At 49.8% G+C, this 17,389-nt stretch overlaps 1 protein-coding gene across 1 annotated transcript in view; it reads right to left on the bottom strand.

Annotated features, from left to right (window-relative positions):
• The window catches only part of MYH16 (myosin heavy chain 16), a 47,548-nt gene extending 33,942 nt beyond the window's left edge, over positions 1-13,606 (bottom strand). Inside the window, exons 1-6 of the mRNA XM_074390701.1 lie at positions 13,571-13,606; positions 11,241-11,377; positions 8,588-8,669; positions 4,234-4,407; positions 2,197-2,424; positions 827-931 (exon numbers count right to left, since the gene is read on the bottom strand). Of these exons, the coding sequence (XP_074246802.1) occupies positions 827-931; positions 2,197-2,424; positions 4,234-4,407; positions 8,588-8,669; positions 11,241-11,377; positions 13,571-13,606 (762 nt within the window). The remainder of the gene's footprint in view (positions 1-826; positions 932-2,196; positions 2,425-4,233; positions 4,408-8,587; positions 8,670-11,240; positions 11,378-13,570) is intronic.
• Positions 13,607-17,389: the final 3,783 nt, after the last annotated feature.

Here is a 17,389-nt window from a genome sequence, read left to right as displayed (position 1 = left end):
TCTGGAGATCAGCTCTGCATTCAAAAGCCTGAGCCCATGACAGCAGCCCTGGGAAAATAGGGGAGTCTCCTCATGGCCTCAAAAGCTCATGACCTGTTGTTGCCACAGTGTCAGGGTTTGCTGGGGCTTTCAAGCTCACGAGTCATTTCCATACACCCCACTCCAACCCCTCCATTCCAGTGAGCACACTTTCTCCAGTGTGCATGGGCTCAACCTAACTCATCATTGTTTTGTTGTTGTTTGTTTTTTTGAGACAGCGTCTTGCTCTGTCACCCAGGCTGGAGTGTAATTGGCACAATTTTGGCTCATTGCAACCTCCAACTCCCGGGTTCAAGTTATCCTCTTGCCTCAGCCTCCTGAATGGCTGGGACTACAGGCATTTGTCACCAGACCTGGCTAATTTTTGTTATTTTTTGTAGAGATGGGAATTTTGCCATGTTTCCCAGGCTGGTCTTAAACTTTTAAACTCAAAGTATCCTCTCCCCTCAGCCTCCCAAAGTGCTGGGATTACAGGTGTGAGCTGCCATGCCTGGATGATTCATAATTGTTCAGAGCTCCCCCTCTTGCTCTCAAAACTGTCCTAGTTTGGAAAACAAAATATATTGTTGCCCTACTTAGAACAAATTCCGAAGGAAGGCAAGAGGGGGCCACACCCATGTCACTCTTGAGGAAATTGAGATGTACAGAGATTCCTTAACTTCCCTGCGGCCCCAAGCTGAAGGGGCATCAGAACCAGGATTTGAAATGGGGGCTCTAGTCTCCAATGCAAAGCACATTGTGCTAAGCTTCAGCCGCTGGCCTGAGGAAAGACTCAGGGGAAACCTACCTGGTGCAACTCTTCCAGGGCCCTCTTCTCCTTCTGGAGCTTGGCAATGGAGTCTTCACGGAGTGAGAGATCCCCAGTCAGGGTACGGACCTTGTGATCCAGGGCCTGGAAACCAGGGCAGGGAGAGAGGTGGGTTGTTAAGGCTGGAAACAGCCTTTGTGAAGAGGAGAGGAGGGAGTCCTCAGCTTGGGTGCACTCTAGAGTTTCCTGGGAGCTTGAGAAATGCCAGCACCCAGGGCATGTCCCAGGCCAACCAAGTCAGAACCTTGCGGGTAAAGGGGAGCAGCAAGAGCCTAGGCTCCTCAAAGTGTGGTCCCTGGATGTCAGCAGTGGCATCACCTAGGAGCATGCTAGAAATGTAGATCCTCGGGCCCCACCAGACCCGCCAGAGTCTGCACCTGACCGTATCCTTGGTGGTTTGTGTGTGTGCAGCAGAGCCGAAGCACAGGTTTAGGCAGAGTCCCTTTTACCCTGCTCATGAACCCGACCTGCCTTCAACAGCAGGAAGGGGACACATCAGGAGCCAGGGCTTCCCCCAGGGAGCTGCTCAGAGGGACAGCAACTGCTTGTTTGGGCAGAAATTCAACAGTTAAAGGTGGACACTTCACCATGATGGGAACAGCTTTTAGTCCCTTTAGTCAGCTGCCCCGCCCAGCAGAACTTTCTGTAGTGATGGACATCTTCTCTGCCTTTGCTGCCCCATGCAGTGGCACTTCACGCCCATGGCTGTTGAGCACCTGCAATGTGGCTTGTGCAACTGAGGAACTGCATTGTAAGTTGTAAATTAATGTAGCCCCATGTGGGCTGGGTACAGTGGCCCACACCTGTAATCCCAGCACTTTGGGAGGCCAAGACGGGCAGATCACTTGAGGTCAGGAGTTTGAGACCAGCCTGGCCAACATGGCAAAACCCCGTCTCTATTAAAAATACAAAAAAATTAGCCGGGTGTGGTGGTACGTGCCTGTAATCCCAGCACTGTGGGAGGCCGAGGCAGGCAGATCACCTGAGGTCAGGCGTTCAAGACTAGTCTGGCCAACATAGTAAAATCCCATCTCTACTAAAAATATGAAAATTAACCAGGTGTGGTGGTGCATACCTGTAATTCTGGCTACTCGGGAGGCTGAGGCATGAAAATCACTTGAACCCAGAAGGTGCAGTGAGCCAAGATCGTGCCACTGCACTCCAGCCTGGGCGACAGAGCAAGACTCTGTCTCAAATAAAAACCAAACAAAACCCCAAAAAATAATAACAAAAAAACAGCCATATGTGGCCAGTTGTTAGGGCACTGACCATAGCCACCATGAGGGTTCCAGGTATGGCCCCTGCAGAGCACCTGAGAAAAGCATGGCAGGGCCCCAGCCTCTCCTCACCTGCTTCTCCTTCTCTGTCTTGGCCAGCGTAGTTTCCAGGCCCTCCAGGTCCCGCTTCAGGTCGCTCAGCTCCCCTTCCAGCTTGCGCTTGGCGGCGCTCAGTGAGGCGGCCGTGCCCTCCTCTTCCTCCAGCCGCTCTCTCATGTCCGAGATCTGGCTCTCCAGCTCCATCTTGGTCTTCATCATCTGTGTCAGACGCTCCTCTGCATCCATCAGGTTCTCTTGCTCCTGTTGGGAGAAAGAGCTCCAGTCGAAGGCAGGGTCCAGGCAAAAACCACACCAAGACCCTGGACAAGCTTTGAGCTGATGGGCCTTGAACAAATGTGTCCTGGGGGTTAGATGGGATTGGACAAGGGACCAGGCTATCTCTGAACTCCTTTTTTTTTTTTGAGTCAGAGTCTTGCTTTGTTGCTCAGGCTGCAGTGCAGTGGTGCGATCACAACTCTTGAAGTCTCGACCTCTCAGGCTCAAGCAATCTTCCCACCTCAGTCCCCTAAGTAGCTGAGACTACAGGTACACACTGCAATGCCCAGCTAAGTTTATTTTTGAGACAGAGTCTCACTCTGTCACCCAGGCTGTGGTACAGTGGTGCAATCATGGCTCACTGCAGCTTTGACCTTCTAGGCTTAAGCAATTCTCCCACCTCAGCCTCCTAAGTAGCTGGGACTACAGGTGTGCCACCACACCCGGCTTATTTTTAAATGTTTTTGTAGAGATGGGGTTTCACTATGTTACCCAGTCTGGTCTTGAATTCCTGGGCTCAAGCATTCCTCCTGCCTTGGCCCCACAAAGTGTTGGGTTTACTGGCATGGGTCCCCAAATCTGGCCCAGGAGGATTCTTCCATCACTGTGGTCTAGCCCAGCCTCAGCCTCCACAAACAAAATGGGGATATCAGTTCAAACAACTTATCAGGGGTATGAAGAGGAAATAGAAAAATTATGTTGGGGGTAGCTTCAGGGACAAGGGAAGGAAAATGCAAGTGAAGACAGCCGTGGCAGAGCAGGGAGGCCTGAAGATGGAATTGGGTCCCTTCCAGGGCTAGGTTTTCTACTAATGGACCTGGGACCTTGATCAGATTTCTGAATGTCTGCCAAACTGGGTTTTCCACTCTGTATGAGGCATATGAAAATCGGGTGTCTTACAGGGCGGCTGTGAGAGTCAAATCAGGAACGGAATAGGAGAAACCTTGCAAACCAGAAGGACCCTGGCAGTGAATTCACCGCAGGACATTTAATCAGGCACCCTGCAGAAATGACGTCGTTCATTCTTCCCTGCTGTGTTTTCCTGGACAGACGAGGAAAGGAGGCTTGGAGATGGTAAGCTGCCAAGTTCATATGGCAGAGCCCAGCCCGGACTCCAGGGGATGATGTTCTCACCCCATCTTATGGCCACCATCCCTGGACTTTCCCTACAGGCAGGGCCTTGTGTGAATAAGAATTTGATGGAGGCTGGGCATAGGGGCTCACACCTGTAATTTCAGGACTTTGGGAGGCCGAAATGGGAGGACCATTTGAGGCTGGGAGTTTGAGACCAGCCTGGGTAACATAGTGAGACCCTGCCTCTAAAAAAATGCAAAAAAATTCAGTGGGCATGGTGGTGTAGTCCCAGCTACTCGGGAGGCTGAGGTGGGAGAATCGTCTGTGTCCAGGGGATGGACGCTGCAGTAAGCTGTGATCAAGCCATTCCACTCCAGCCTGGGTAACAGAGCAAGACCCTGTGTCTGTCTGTCTGTCTATCTGCTCGCTCGCTCTCTGTTTCTCTCTCTCTCTTTCTCTCTCTCTCTCTGTCTGTCTGTCTCCTCTCTCTCTCTCTGTCTCTCTCTCTCTCTCTCTCACACACACACACACACACACACACACACTCACGCAAATATGATGGAAACTTTTTGGTAGTTGGGTTGAGGGTGACCTTGTATGCTGGAGAATTTCCCCATGGTCTGGAGGGACACGGGTTTTAGGAAGAGCTTGCCCTTCCTCCTTCCCTGGGTCCAGGCTGTATGTGGGTCCCCCAACCCTTCTCCCCGGGACCCTGCGTACAGCCTGCAGCTGAATGGTGAGGTCGTTCTTCTCTTGGCTGAGTGTGGCCATCTTCTCCTCCAGTTCCTTGACCTTGTTTATCAGCTCCTGGGTCTTGGCCATGGCACTCCTGAGCTCCTCCTCCTTGGCCTTCATCTCCTCCTCTTGCCGCGCCACATTCAGGAGCGGCTTGACCTGGGCAATGAGCACCACCAAAGAGTGTTAGGAGGATGGCTTTGCTGGGGGATAGACGGTAGGCTGTGGGGTCTCTGCCTCAGGTGTCACCTCACAGCACCATGGTGGGGGGGAAGCAGCTCTTGCTGTATCTGTGTGGGTGGGGTCCCTCTCCACAGATGCCACCAGGCCAAGCTTCTTATATAAAGTATCCCTAGCCTCAACAGAGAAGGCCCATCCTCGCCTAGGACAATTCTTAGGATGCTCTTTAATCCTGAGGGATACGGAGTCAGGAGGTGACCTCAACATCTAGACGCCCAAAGGCTTACGTCTGTTCTGCACATTGCGTAGACAGCAGGAGCCCTGGCGAAATGAACAGCCTCGGGGTCCCCTCCCTCCTTCCTTTCATACCAAGTGCTGCCCCTCTGTCTCTCTCAGTTTGTCTCTGTCTCATTTTGCTGTCTCTCTCACCTGCCCACTTTTTCTCTCTCTTTTTGTGTGTCTCTTTCTGTCTTTTTCATGCTGTCCTTATCTCTGCCTCTCTTCTCGGTCTCTCTCTATTGCTGTCTCCCTCTCTCTGTTTTTCTCTCTCCCTGTCTCTGTCTTTGTCTCTTTCTCTGTCTCATGGTGTGTCTGTCTCTGTCTCTCTGTCTGCTGTGCTGTCTCTCTTTGTTTCTCTCTCTCTCATTTTCTGTCTGTGTGTATCTGTCTTTCTCTTTGTTTTTCTCTATGTGCGTGTGTGTCTCTCTCTCTGTCTCTTACTCTCTCACTTCTTTCATCTTCTCTCTAACCTGAAGTCCTACCTCTCAACTTGACCTTGCTGGCCTTCCACAGCGTAGCCCGTGCTCTCCTCCCGCACTGTCTCAGCTGACACTTCCCGCCCTGGCCAGTGCCCCTGTGCCTGTGTCTGTACGGCTGGGCCTTCTTTGCTGTTCAGCCAGTAGCATTTGCTCCTGCTCTGCACCTGCAGCACCCATCAGGATCTCTCCATGTACTTGGCCTTTCTCACCTGCACTGGAGCGCCAGGCTCCGTCCGGTCCCACCACCTATATTCTGCCCTGCATCTACAAGCCCCTTAAAGACCTCCCTCCTGTCCCTTCAGGGTCCCTAAAGCACCTAGCAGAGCTGGTGAGGCAGATCCTCTGGGAATCACAGATATAATAGATACATAGTCAATAGTTATGTTTCCCAGGAGGGAAAATGTCCTAGACATGGATTTGGGAGGAGAGACGGCCTGTGCCTCTTTTGGAAGATAACAGATAAACCTCGTTCATTGCCAGCCTGGTTGTTGAGAAGCCGGGATGTCACAGTGGCAAAGCTGGCATGAAAAGGTTGTAGTAACCACTATACCTTGCTGCTGTGTAGCAGTTTTTATTCAATGGAAACCTACTACGAGCGTTTTTTCATTGACCCAGCCTATCTGGCTTTGTTAAAAATGGTTAGAGCTTCGTTAGTATACTAAGAGGAGAGGATTAAAAAAAAAAAAAAAAAAAAAACTAAAAATGCTGGGCGCTGTGGTTCATGCCTGTAATTCCAGCACTTTGGGAGGCCGAGGTGGGTGGATCACCTGAGTTCAGGAGTTTGAGAACAGCCTGGCCAACATGGTGAAACCCCGTCACTACTAAAAATACAAAAAATTAGCTGGGTGTGGTAGTAGGCACCTTAATCCCACTAGTGGGCAGGTGAGAGAGACAGTGGAAGTTGCCACTGCACTCCAGCCTGGGCAACAGAGCGAGACACTGTCTCAAAACAAAACAAAACAAAAAACTAATTAGAACAAGACCTTGTTCTGTCAGGTCTCATAGTAATGAGCAGAGAGTTAATAGCTGTTGCTACTGTGTCTACTCAGAAGGAACCTTAAAGGCCATTGGCCTGGGTCTTCCCAGAGTCTAATTGAATACCAGGGGGTCTGGTGAGATGCATTTAAGCATAGATACCCTTTGATTGAGTTGTAACATAGTTACTTTAATAGGTAATTTAAAAAATGAAAAAGAACTCAAACTCACAATTTTGTGGATAACATTTGGTTAGGATGAGATTAAAGCAGGTAGGACTACAGAGTTTCCTTTTAAAATAAAATATGTGTTTGGGCACAGTGTCTCATGCCTGTAATTCCAGGAGGCTGTGGAGAATTACTTGAGGCCAGGAGTTTGCGACTGGCCAGGGCAATGTAGCAAGACCTTTTCTCTACAAAAAATTTAAAAATGAGCTGGGTGGGTGCTATGCACCTGTAATCTCAGCCATTTGGGAGGCTGTTGTGGCAAGATTGCTTGAGGCCAGGAGTTTGAGACCAGCCTGGGCAACATAGCAAGACCCTGTCTCTTCAAAAACAAAAATTAAAAATCAGCTAGGGGCCAGGCGCAGTGGCTCAAGCTTGTAATCCTAGCACTTCAGGAGGCCGAGGCGGGTGAATCACGAGGTCAAGAGATCGAGACCATCCTGGTCAACATGGTGAAACCCCGTCTCTACTAAAAATACAAAAAATTAGCTGGGCATGGTGGCGTGTGCCTGTAATCCCAGCTACTCAGGAGGCTAAGGCAGGAGAATTGCCTGAACCCAGGAGGTGGAGGTTACAGTGAGCCGAGATCGCACCATTGCACTCCAGCCTGGGTAACGAGAGCGAAACTCCGTCTCAAAAAAAAAAAAAAAAATCAGCTAGGCATGGAGGCGCATACCTACAGTCCCAGCTATTTGGGAGGCTGAGATAGAAGGATAGCTTGAGTCCAGTAGTTTGAGGCTGCAGTAAGCTATGATTGCATCACTGCACTCCAGCCTGGGCAAAAGTGAGGCCAGGTGCGGTGACTCACTCCTATAATCCCAGCGCTTTGGGAGGCCAAGGTGGGTGGATCACCTGAGGTCAGGAGTTTGAGACCAGCCTGGCCAACATGGTAAAACTCCATCTCTACCAAAAATACAAAAATTAGTCGGGTGTGGTGGCAGATGCTTATAATCCCAGCTACCGGGGAGGGGAAAGCTGAAGCAGGAGAATCACTTGAACCCAGGAGGTGGAGGTTGCAGTGAGCTGAGATCGTGCCACTATACTCCAGCCTAGGTGACAGAGCGAGACCCTGCCTCAGGAAAAAAAAAAAAGTGAATTAATGTAAAGAAAGGTGCATCATGGAACAGGTGAGGAAACCCAGGCAGCACCGGCAATGCCTGGCCTTTGAGATGTGCTCATATAGATTCCTCTCTAGTCTCAGGTCCTCCAGGGCCGGCCTGTGTGTGGATACATATGGGGAAGCAGAACTTGCTATTCCTCCCTTTCCATTTGTGGTCGTTGCTGGTTGTTAGCCAGTTCTTTTCCATGGGGAATATAAAGAAACTTCCTTGTGAGCTATGGAGGACTCAGGGCCATCCGAGATGACTCAGATCCCGTTCTCACCCTCTGCGGGTCCTCCTATCTCCTGAACATAGCTGCCTGGTGCCCGACTCCCTCCTCTGGTGCCCAGGGACATGTTCCCTCTTAATGGTGTCCCCAGTTCAGGCATGATCGGACCCACATACAGTGCCATGGCAGGTGGCCTCCTGCCTTGGCTGAGGGTGCCCTGAATACCCACATATGTAGGTCCCACCAGCTGGCTGACTCACACACCACACTCATTGCTGTTTCAGAAGAACAGGAAATGAGAGGTCAGACCCCATCATCTCCTGAGGTTCCTCCAGCTCTAAAGCCAAGAACTCACTGAAGTTGAAGATGCCTCAACATTCCCAGGGGCAAGGAGTCAATAAGCAAGCTCACTTTTTTTGATGGGGCTGGAGTGGCTTTCTCCATCTTAAGTGGATTTTATTTGAGGGATGAGATTGGAAGGCGGAAAGACACACGATGTTTGTTTGCTCCCTCCCTCCCTCCTTTCCTTTCCTTTTGCACACACTCTCTCTCTTCCTTTCTTTTCTTTTGAAATGGGGTCTCACTATGTTGCCCAAACTGTTCTCAAACTCCTGGCCTCAAGCAATCCTCTTGCCTCAGCCTCCGAAAGGGCTGAGATTACGAGTATGAGCCACTGTGCCTGGCCCCATGATTTTTCTTAGGGAGGAATTAGTTCCTGCCTGGACAGAGGCTAGATTTTGCCTCTAAGGTACCCTCATATTCAGACTTTTTGCAGCTTCTTACTCTGAGGGGCACCTCTGTCCAGGATCGAGCCCCTCCCCACAAACCCACAGGCAGCAGCAGTCCTTGCTGTCCTGGCCCCTCAGCCCTCACCTTGTTGTACAGCTTCCACCATCCCCAGAAACGAAGCTGCAGGAACTTGCGCACGTTCCGCTGAATGACTTTCAGGCCTATTCTGTGAAAAGAATCCAGGGTTGAATGGGTTACAATGAAGGTGTTAGGACCTGGCTTCTGGCTTCCCTGGGGAAGGGGAGGGGCCTGGGAGTAGAAGCCAGCAGATCTACTTTGTCTAGACACAAAAGTGCTTTCTCAAGACCTGCATTGCCCATGTGCTCAGCGACAGGGAGACTCAAGCTGTGGTCAGAGCTTAGCAGCTAAGAGAGCTGAGACAAAACCCGAGGGAACCAAGTCCCTCCCAGATGGTGTGAGGCTGAGACAGAGCAGTCATTTACTCCTGCATTTTCCCTCCTTCACCAGAAATCGCCCATTAGTCTCTGAATCCCATGGATCTGCAAAGTTGCAGGAATCCGCCCATTTGTTGTTCCCTGTAGCTTCATTCAACTGCCATTTATTGAGGACCTCCTGTGCGCCAAAGCCCTGGGATGGATCAGTCCAAGATCCCTCACATCAACCCCTAACTGGTGTCCCTGCCTTCAGTATAGGGCTGCAGGTGGCCTGCTGGTGGGAACAGGAATTCATTACTAATTCTGTGACCACAAAGAAATAGACTCAATCACAGGTCATCTGGAATGGACCTAGGTTGGTTTGTTGTTTTTTTTTTAGACAGGGTCTCATTCTTTTGCCCAGGCTGGAGTGCAGTGGTACAATTATGGCTCACTGGAGCTTTGAACTCTGGCTCAAGTGATCCTCCTGCCTCAGCCTCCCAAGTAGCTGGGACTACAGTCATGTACCACCACCTGCTAATTTTTGATTTTTTGTAGAGATGGGATCTCCCTATCTCCTGTTGCCCAGGCTGGTCTCAAACTCCTGAGCTCAAGTGATCCTCCTGCCTTGGCTTCTCAAAGTGATGGGATCGCAGGTATGAGCTACCACACCTGGCTGGACCCAGCCATTTTTAAATTACCAGGTTAGGGAGATGGCTGAAAAACATGATTCGAAGGTCAGGGATGTGGAGTGAGAATTGCTGAGTTCTAATCCTGGCTCTGCGTGAACTGGCCCCAGTTCCTTAACCTCTCAGATCTCAGTTTCCACATCTGTAAAGTGGGGGTGCTGGCCTCACCATGCTCCTCCTACAGCATCATTACATGGATTAAGTAAGAGAAAGTCTTTGAAAGTGACCCGAACTGTAAAGAGAGGGTTTATGTTCATTGTTTCCTGTTAGGGGTTGAGCTGTGTCCCCCTAAAGGATCCGGCGAAGTCCTAACCCCCAGTACCTAGGAAGGGGACCTTGTTTGGAAATAGGGTCCTAGCAGATATAACTAGTTAAGATGAGGTGGTCCTACTAGAGTAAGATGGACTCTAATTCAATATGACCGGTGCCCATATAAAAAGAGAGAAGATGGGCTGGGTGTAGTGGCTCAGGCCTGTAGTCTCAGCACTTTGAGAAGCTGAAGTGGGTGGATCACTTGAGCCCAGGAGTTTGAGATGAGCCTGGGCCTTGGGCAACATAGGGAGACCTCATCACTACCAAAAAAAAAAAAAAAAAAAATTAGCCAGGTGTGGTACTGTGCACCTATAGTCCCAGCTACTCAAGAGGCTGAGGTGGGAGGATCACTCAAGCCCAGGAGGTTGAGGCTGTGGTGAGCTATGATCACACCACTGCACTCCAGCCTGGGCCACAGAGCAAGATCCCCTCCCCCTTCAAAAATAAAATTCAAGGTTATGGATATCCCAGTTATCCTGATTTTATTATATGAATGTATTAAATTATCACATGAAACCCAAAAATATACATATCTATTAGGTATCAGTTAAATTTTTTTTTTTCAGACAGAGTCTCACTCTGTCACCCAGGCTGAATTGCAGTGGTGTGATCTCAGTTCACTGTAACCTCTGCCTCCTGGGTTCAAGTTATTCTCCTGCCTCAGCCTCCTGAGTAGCTGGGGTTACAGGTGTGCACCACCATGCCCACCTAATTTGTGTATTTTTAGTAGAGACAGGGTTTGACCACGTTGGTCAGGCTGGGCTTGAACTCCTGACCTTGTGATCTGCTTGCCTCAGCCTCCCAAAGTGCTGAGATTACAGGTGTGAGCCACCGTGCCGGGCCCTCAATAAAAAATTTAAAAAAAAAATTCCTGTTGTTTGAAGACACCCAGTCTGTTGACTTGATGGTGGCAGCTCTGAGAGACAGGATTCTTTTTTTTTTTTTGAGATGGAGTTTTGCTCTTGTTGCCCAGGCTGGAGTGCAATGGCACAACCTTGGCTCACTGCAACCTCTGCCTCCCGGGTTCAAGCGAGTTTCCTGCCTCAGCCTCCCAAGTAGTTAGGATTACAGGCATGTGCCACCACGCCTAGCTAATTTTTGTATTTTTTGTAGAGACAGGGTTTCACCACATAGGCCAGGCTGGTCTCTAACTCCTGACCTCAGGTGATTTGCCTGCTTCGGCTTCCCAAAGTGCCGGGATTATAGGCATGAGCCACTGTGCCTGGCCAGCCACACAGGATTCTTTGTACCAGCAAAGACATTGGCATTCATCCCTTGCCAACCACACGGTGTGGCTAGTGGTGCTGTCCCTGAGTGCTTGTGGCTCCCCTGGGCCTTCCTGTTGGTGTTTGTGAGTGCTACCTTCGTTCCAGCATCTTCTTGAACTCCACCCTCATGAGGAAGCCCCGGAGCCGACACTGCAGCATCGTCATGATCTTGGCCAGACGCTCGTCCCTCATGTCCTCAAGCTTGGCCAGGATGCCTGCACGGAAGAACACCTGGGGAAAAGACGGCATGCCTTTGAAAAAGCCCAGCTGTCACCTAATGGCAGCTCATTGGAAGAGTTTTAAATCAAAGAAGGGTTTTTTTGTTTTGTTTTGGTTTGTTTTAGTTTTGTTTTTCAGAAAGAATCTCACTCTGTCACCCAGGCTGGAGTGCAGTGGCATGATTACAGATGACTGCAGCCTCGACCTCCTGAGCTTAAGCGATACTACCATCTCAGTTTTCTGAGTAGCTGAGACTACAGGCACATGCCACCAGCTAAATTTATTATTATTATTTGTAGAGATGGGGGTCTCACTATGTTGTTCAAGCTGGGCCTCCCAAAGTGCTGGGATTACAGGCATGTGCCACCATGTCCAGCTAATTAAAAATTTTTTTTCTGAGATTGGGTCTGGCTATGTTGCCCAGGCTGGCCTTGAACTCCTGGACTCAAGTGATCTTTCCCCCTCAGCCTCCCAAAATGCAGGAATTATAGGCATAAGCTACCATGCCCCGCCTGTGGATGTTTTAAAAATCCCCCCAGATGAGTCTAATGTACAGCCAAGGTTGAGACTTTGTTCTAGAGAAACTCCTGCACAGGACTATGAGCAAGAATGTTCACAGCCACACTGCAGTGCAGTGTGGCAGTGATAATGTCACGTACCAATGAGGCTGAAGCTTAGAAACATGGCGAAGAGATAAAAGCACATCATGGAAGAATGTCACAGAAGGGTGTGTCAAGTACGATACTTCCATGACACTCAAAACCAAGCACAACTGCAGGCATATGTGTTAAAGCTATTTTTGACAGGTAAGAAAATGAGCGAGGTGGTGTGGCTCATGCCTGTAATCCCAATGCTTTGGGAGGCTGAGGTGGGAGGATTGCTTGAGCCCGGGAGTTGGGGAATAGCCTTGGCAACATAGTGAAACTCCGTATTTACAAAAAATACAAAAATTAGCCAGGTGTAGTGGTGTGCACCTGTATTCTCAGCTACTTGGGAGGCTGAGGTTGGAGAATTGCTTGAGCCTAGGATTTGAGGCTGCAGTGAACTGTGATTGTGTGACTGCACTCCAGTCTAGGTGACAGAGCAAGACCATGTCTCTCTTTTTTTTTTTTTAGACAGAGTCTCTCTCTGTCACCCAGGCTGGAGTACAATGGTATGATCTCAGCTTACTGCAACCTCCCCTTTGGGGTTCAAATGATTCTCCTGCCTCAGCCTCCCAAATAGCTGGGATTACAGGTGTGTGCCACCATGCTCAACTAATTTTTTTTTAATTTTTAGTAGAGACAGGGTTTCACCATGTTGACCAGGATGGTCTGGATCTCTTGACCTCATGATCTGCCTGCCTCGGCCTCCCAAAGTGTTGGTTTTAGAGGCATGAGCCACCACACCCCGCCAAGACCATGTCTCTTAAGAAAAAAAAAGGTAAGAGAATGGTTTATGTCAAATTCAATACGGGGTTACTCCTGCAGGTGGGGAGGAAAGACATGCAAAGTTGACATTCCAGGCTTTTCAGTGGGTTCATAGGTGCTGGCTTTATGTTTCATGATGTAACACCTTTTTCCAGGCTTCAAATAGGACATGATAGAAATTTTAGAAGGATAGAAGGTGCCAGGAGACCTGCATTCTGGCCTCAGCCTACCTTGGATGTGCTGTGTGTGTGACTGTGGTTAAGTCACTGTCCTTTGGGGGGCCTAGGCCTCCCCTCCTTTCTGGAGAGAATGTCACCTATAGGGCCTCCAAACTACAAGAGCCCAAGATGCCACATGGGGCCAGGGAATACAGCACCCAACTGAGTCCCTGTGGGTAAAAGATGAGAAAGAATGCTCCCTACCCCCAGAAGGCCCCCCGAGGAGCTGGACATCACAAAGTAGAGAAATTGGGTTTGATGTCATAAAACGTTTCCTGATAGTTAAAAATTAATTGGCATTGAGGTTTGGTCTTTGCAACCAGCATGTGGCTGGGGGTGGGGCCCACCTGAGCCAACTCCAAACATAGGAACACCATTTGCAGACAACCATCCTGTTCTTTGTTCTGCCCCTGCTGCCAGTCTGCCTAATCCTCAGGGAGCAAAACTGTCCCCAGCAGCCCTGGGCCTTCCCCTGGAACTGATGTGTCTCATGCAACCCTTGTACAATAGCAAGATGGGGTCCCTTTGGCCAGGTGGTAAACAGACCAGATTCTGAGCTGTGCCAGATTCTGAGATACCAGCTCCGGCTTCTCCATCCACACAACCGGCCCCATTGGGCCTGATGCTGACTAGCTCTGTCCCGCCTCATTCTTTGAGGTTAGGTATGCCACCTCCACCCCCTCTCCAGGCTTTCTTAAGTTCCCCATCTGTCAAGGGTGGGTGGGGAAAGGAAGGGCCCGCTGATTTCTAAGATTCTTTCCAGCTCAAGTATTCAATAATCCTGTCTCCAAACCTCAAGTGTCCCCTACAAGTCAATCTAGCTATTTACAGCACATCTTAATTGTGAAGGAGGACAAAACAAACAGTTCTGCCAGGTTCTAGGGCAGTGTTACAATTCTGCACACACAGAGTATTATAAAGCAAGCTCCAGGGAATGAGGGACTCATTCTGTTCTCTTCACTGTGTGTCCCTAGAGCCTGGAACTGTCCCTGGCACACAGTAGGCGCACCATAAGCGTTTGCTGAGTGACCAGATGCATTAGAGGCACAGGCATGCTGCAAGCTTCCATGCCAAGCCTGCGTCATACATGAGAACTTGGAGAGATAAATGATCTGCTCCAGGCAGCACAGAGGCAGGCTTTGAGCCCAACTCTCCTGAGTGCAAAGTCAGTGAACCTCCTGTGTCATGGGGAGATCATGTTGAGGTGCAGTCTGCAGGGGGTGGCTGTTTAAGGACACCTTGCACCACTGGCCTGGCTGGCCTTTACAACCCCAACAGGATGCTGCGGGGCCAGGAAATGGGATAGACCCAGGGCAAGTCAGGCCCCATGAATCAGGAGCAGGAGGCTGCTCTGTTTGAGTCAGTTTGGGCTCAGGCGCCAGCCCAGAGCTGGGCTTACAGTTCTTCACTGTCCAGGCCCCGCCCAAGCAAACTTCCCAACAGGGTCAGATCCAGGACCTTGATTCTGATTGGCCCTTTTTATTCTTGGAAACTCAGGGCTCAGGCCAGGTGCAATGGCTTATGCCTGTAATCCCAGCACTTTGGGAGGCTGAGGCAGGAGGATTGCTTGAGCCCAGGAGTTCGAGACTAGCCTGGGCAACAGAGTGAGACCCATCTCTACAAATAATTTTAAAAATTAGCTGGTTGTGATGGTATGTGCCTCCTTAAGTCCCAGCTATCTGGGTGGCTGAGGCAGGAGGATCACTTGAGCCTGGGAATTTGAGGTTGTAGTAGCTATGATTGTGCCACTGTACTCCAGGAAGACCCTGTCTCAAAAAAAAAAAAAAAAAAAGAAATGTAGGGTTCTAAGAAATATTCTACTATTGCTTGAGTTGCCCTCTGACCTGAGCTGGGTTCTATGCATGTTGCCTCTAATCACTCCAAATTCTGTGAGGCTAGCATGATCAACCCTGGTTTTTCAGGAAACAGAGGCTTTCAGCAGCTGGCGGACTTGCCCAAAGCAGGCCATTGGTCAGTGGCCAGGTGGAATCCACACCCCAAAGCTCACCTTCTTGGAATAAGGCTGAAGGGGTGTGTAGGGGGAGACTGCCCACCAGACCCTACCTTGGTATGTCCAATTTTGTATTCATTCACATCCAGTTCAATGGCTGCAAGAAGCAGCTCTGAGGCCTTCTTGTTGTCCACAAACCCCTGGGGAATTACATTGGGGTTCAGCACTTGGTACCTGGCAGGAGAGAGATGATTGGCAGTTATCACTGTGCCCAAGCTGACAGCACTAAAGCATGTTCAAGCAGTTATCCGCTGATCTTTGAGTTGGGCTTTGGACAGGAATTAGACTTGTTTGACAGATGCCCCACGGAGGCAGAGAGATGAGATCTATATAGGAGGTTTTGGAATACGGGCTACAGTTTGGGAGTGGACATTGGTGTGGGTTGGGGGTACCTGGAAGAGCTATTTCTAGAAACGAAGAAACCAAAATCTCTTCCTGATAGAGCTTGGAGTTGAGAAGAGGGCATTGACCCAGACATCAGAAAACAGCCCTTTTTATCCTGACCTGTGAGCAGCCCCTTTGTGACCTGGGACACAAAAGTCCCCAACTGGGGACTTCAGAGGAGCTTGGATAAGGTGACTACTAGTGACCTTTCCTGATCCGTCAATCTGTGGTCCTATGTTGGAGGAAGTTGGAGGAGGTAGAAGAATATCATCTCTGAGGTGGGGTTAATAGTTACCCCAGTATTCCTCCAGAAGCAGACCCTGAGATAAGAATTCAAATGCAAGTAGTTTATCTGGGAGGTAGCAGAGCAAGGAATGGACAGAAAGCCAATAAAAGGCATATTGTGGAGGCATTTAGTGCAACAGGCAATTGGAGCTTAATGCTGCTGGGATCACTGGGAGCCACAGTGGGAGTGTTTACACCATGGAAATGGGCAGACACTAGCAATCAGGGCTTCTTTTTTTTTGGACTAGGAGAGCCCTTGTTAAACATTTACAAACACACTGCCTGAGTGTATATGTGGAAAATGTCTCAGACTCAGCAACGAGAAAGGTGAGGGAGCTGAGGTATTTGTACACCAGCTGTCCTCAGTCACTGACTGGGCTGACAGCTCCTTCCAGGCAGGCATTAATTCCAGGGACTTTCAGCTTGCCAAGGAGGGGTGAAACAGCATCCAAAAGCCGAGAACTGCAGGGGCTGGCAATTGAAATTTGGGACAGCGTCTATAGCCATACCACCCTGAACATGCCTGATCTCGTCTAAAATGTGGGCCAGTGTATACTTAAGTAGTGACTGACAGTGAGGTGGTGTTGACCAAACACCATCATGTCTGCTGCAGTGGATGTGATTTATCAGCTGGAGAACTCCTGGGCGTCTTGAGCCCTGCATTCAGCAAGACATCACTCACCTCTGCTTGAACTCCGGGTACTGCAGCCTGTTTGGGAAGCCCTTCCTGCAGATACGGATGCCTTCCAGGACACCATTGCAAGCTAGCTGGTGCATGATCAGGTGGGCATCTACCACACCTGCCAAGGGGAAGGGTGCAAGATGGAGAGTCCTTCCTCTGGAGTGGGACAGGCCAGTCCTGGCCACTCAAGGAGGCTGAACTGAACATCTGTGCCGTCATCCCCAGTCATCTCCTGTCACTGTCCCAGAGGCCCCAGGTCCCCCACCATTTGGCCAATGCCCACAAGCTCCCCTGAGTTTGATTTCTGGCTGGTTGGGCACTGTTTTGCTTTATAAAGCAGCTGGAATATGATTCAGCTAGAAACCATTGTTGGGGTTTCTCTCAGAGCCTTGTTTTGCCCCCATCAGCCTTGGTGATGAAAGGTGGACTTAATTCAGAATGAACACTAACTTTGCAGACCTTCAGGACTTCCAGCAGGGAGCCGTGACCCCACAACATACCCGACTGCTTAAACTCATTGGGCACAATACAGCGGACAAAGTGGGGTGCAGTGCTATGGAGGGTGGTCATCAGCTTGTTCAGCTGCTCCTGGGGTTGGAGGACAAAGAACGAGTGAGTGAAACTTTGCATTGATGTTCAGGATATCCGTACCCAGGAGAGATATTTATTTAGAGTTTAGTCACTTAAAAGAATTAAAATTCAGCCACATGTGGTTAGCAGCTACCATATTGGACAGTGCAGAAGAGAATGTTTTATCTTTGCAGAAAGTGCCATTAGGCAGCACTTCTCTCAAGGTCCAAGAAGCAGGGCCCCTCTGGATTCAGAGCTGGTTCACTGTAGAATCTTAGTACTAGGAGGAACTGCAGGGTCTGTGTGAACAACTCTTGTCCACTGTTAACTTCCCTAATGGATGCTGTCTCCTCCTCTGCTTGGATATCTCCAATAAGGTAGCCCCCTCTGCCTTGGGACAGCCTGATTCTTGAAAAGTGTTGACACCTTTCTTTGTGCAACATCTCCTTGTAGACTGCTCTTTGG

This window comes from Saimiri boliviensis, chromosome 20 (assembly GCF_048565385.1).
Source record: "Saimiri boliviensis isolate mSaiBol1 chromosome 20, mSaiBol1.pri, whole genome shotgun sequence".
NCBI lineage: Eukaryota > Metazoa > Chordata > Mammalia > Primates > Cebidae > Saimiri > Saimiri boliviensis.
The sequence above is the reverse complement of the archived record's forward strand: the minus strand, read 5'-3'. Positions and strand labels throughout refer to the sequence as shown.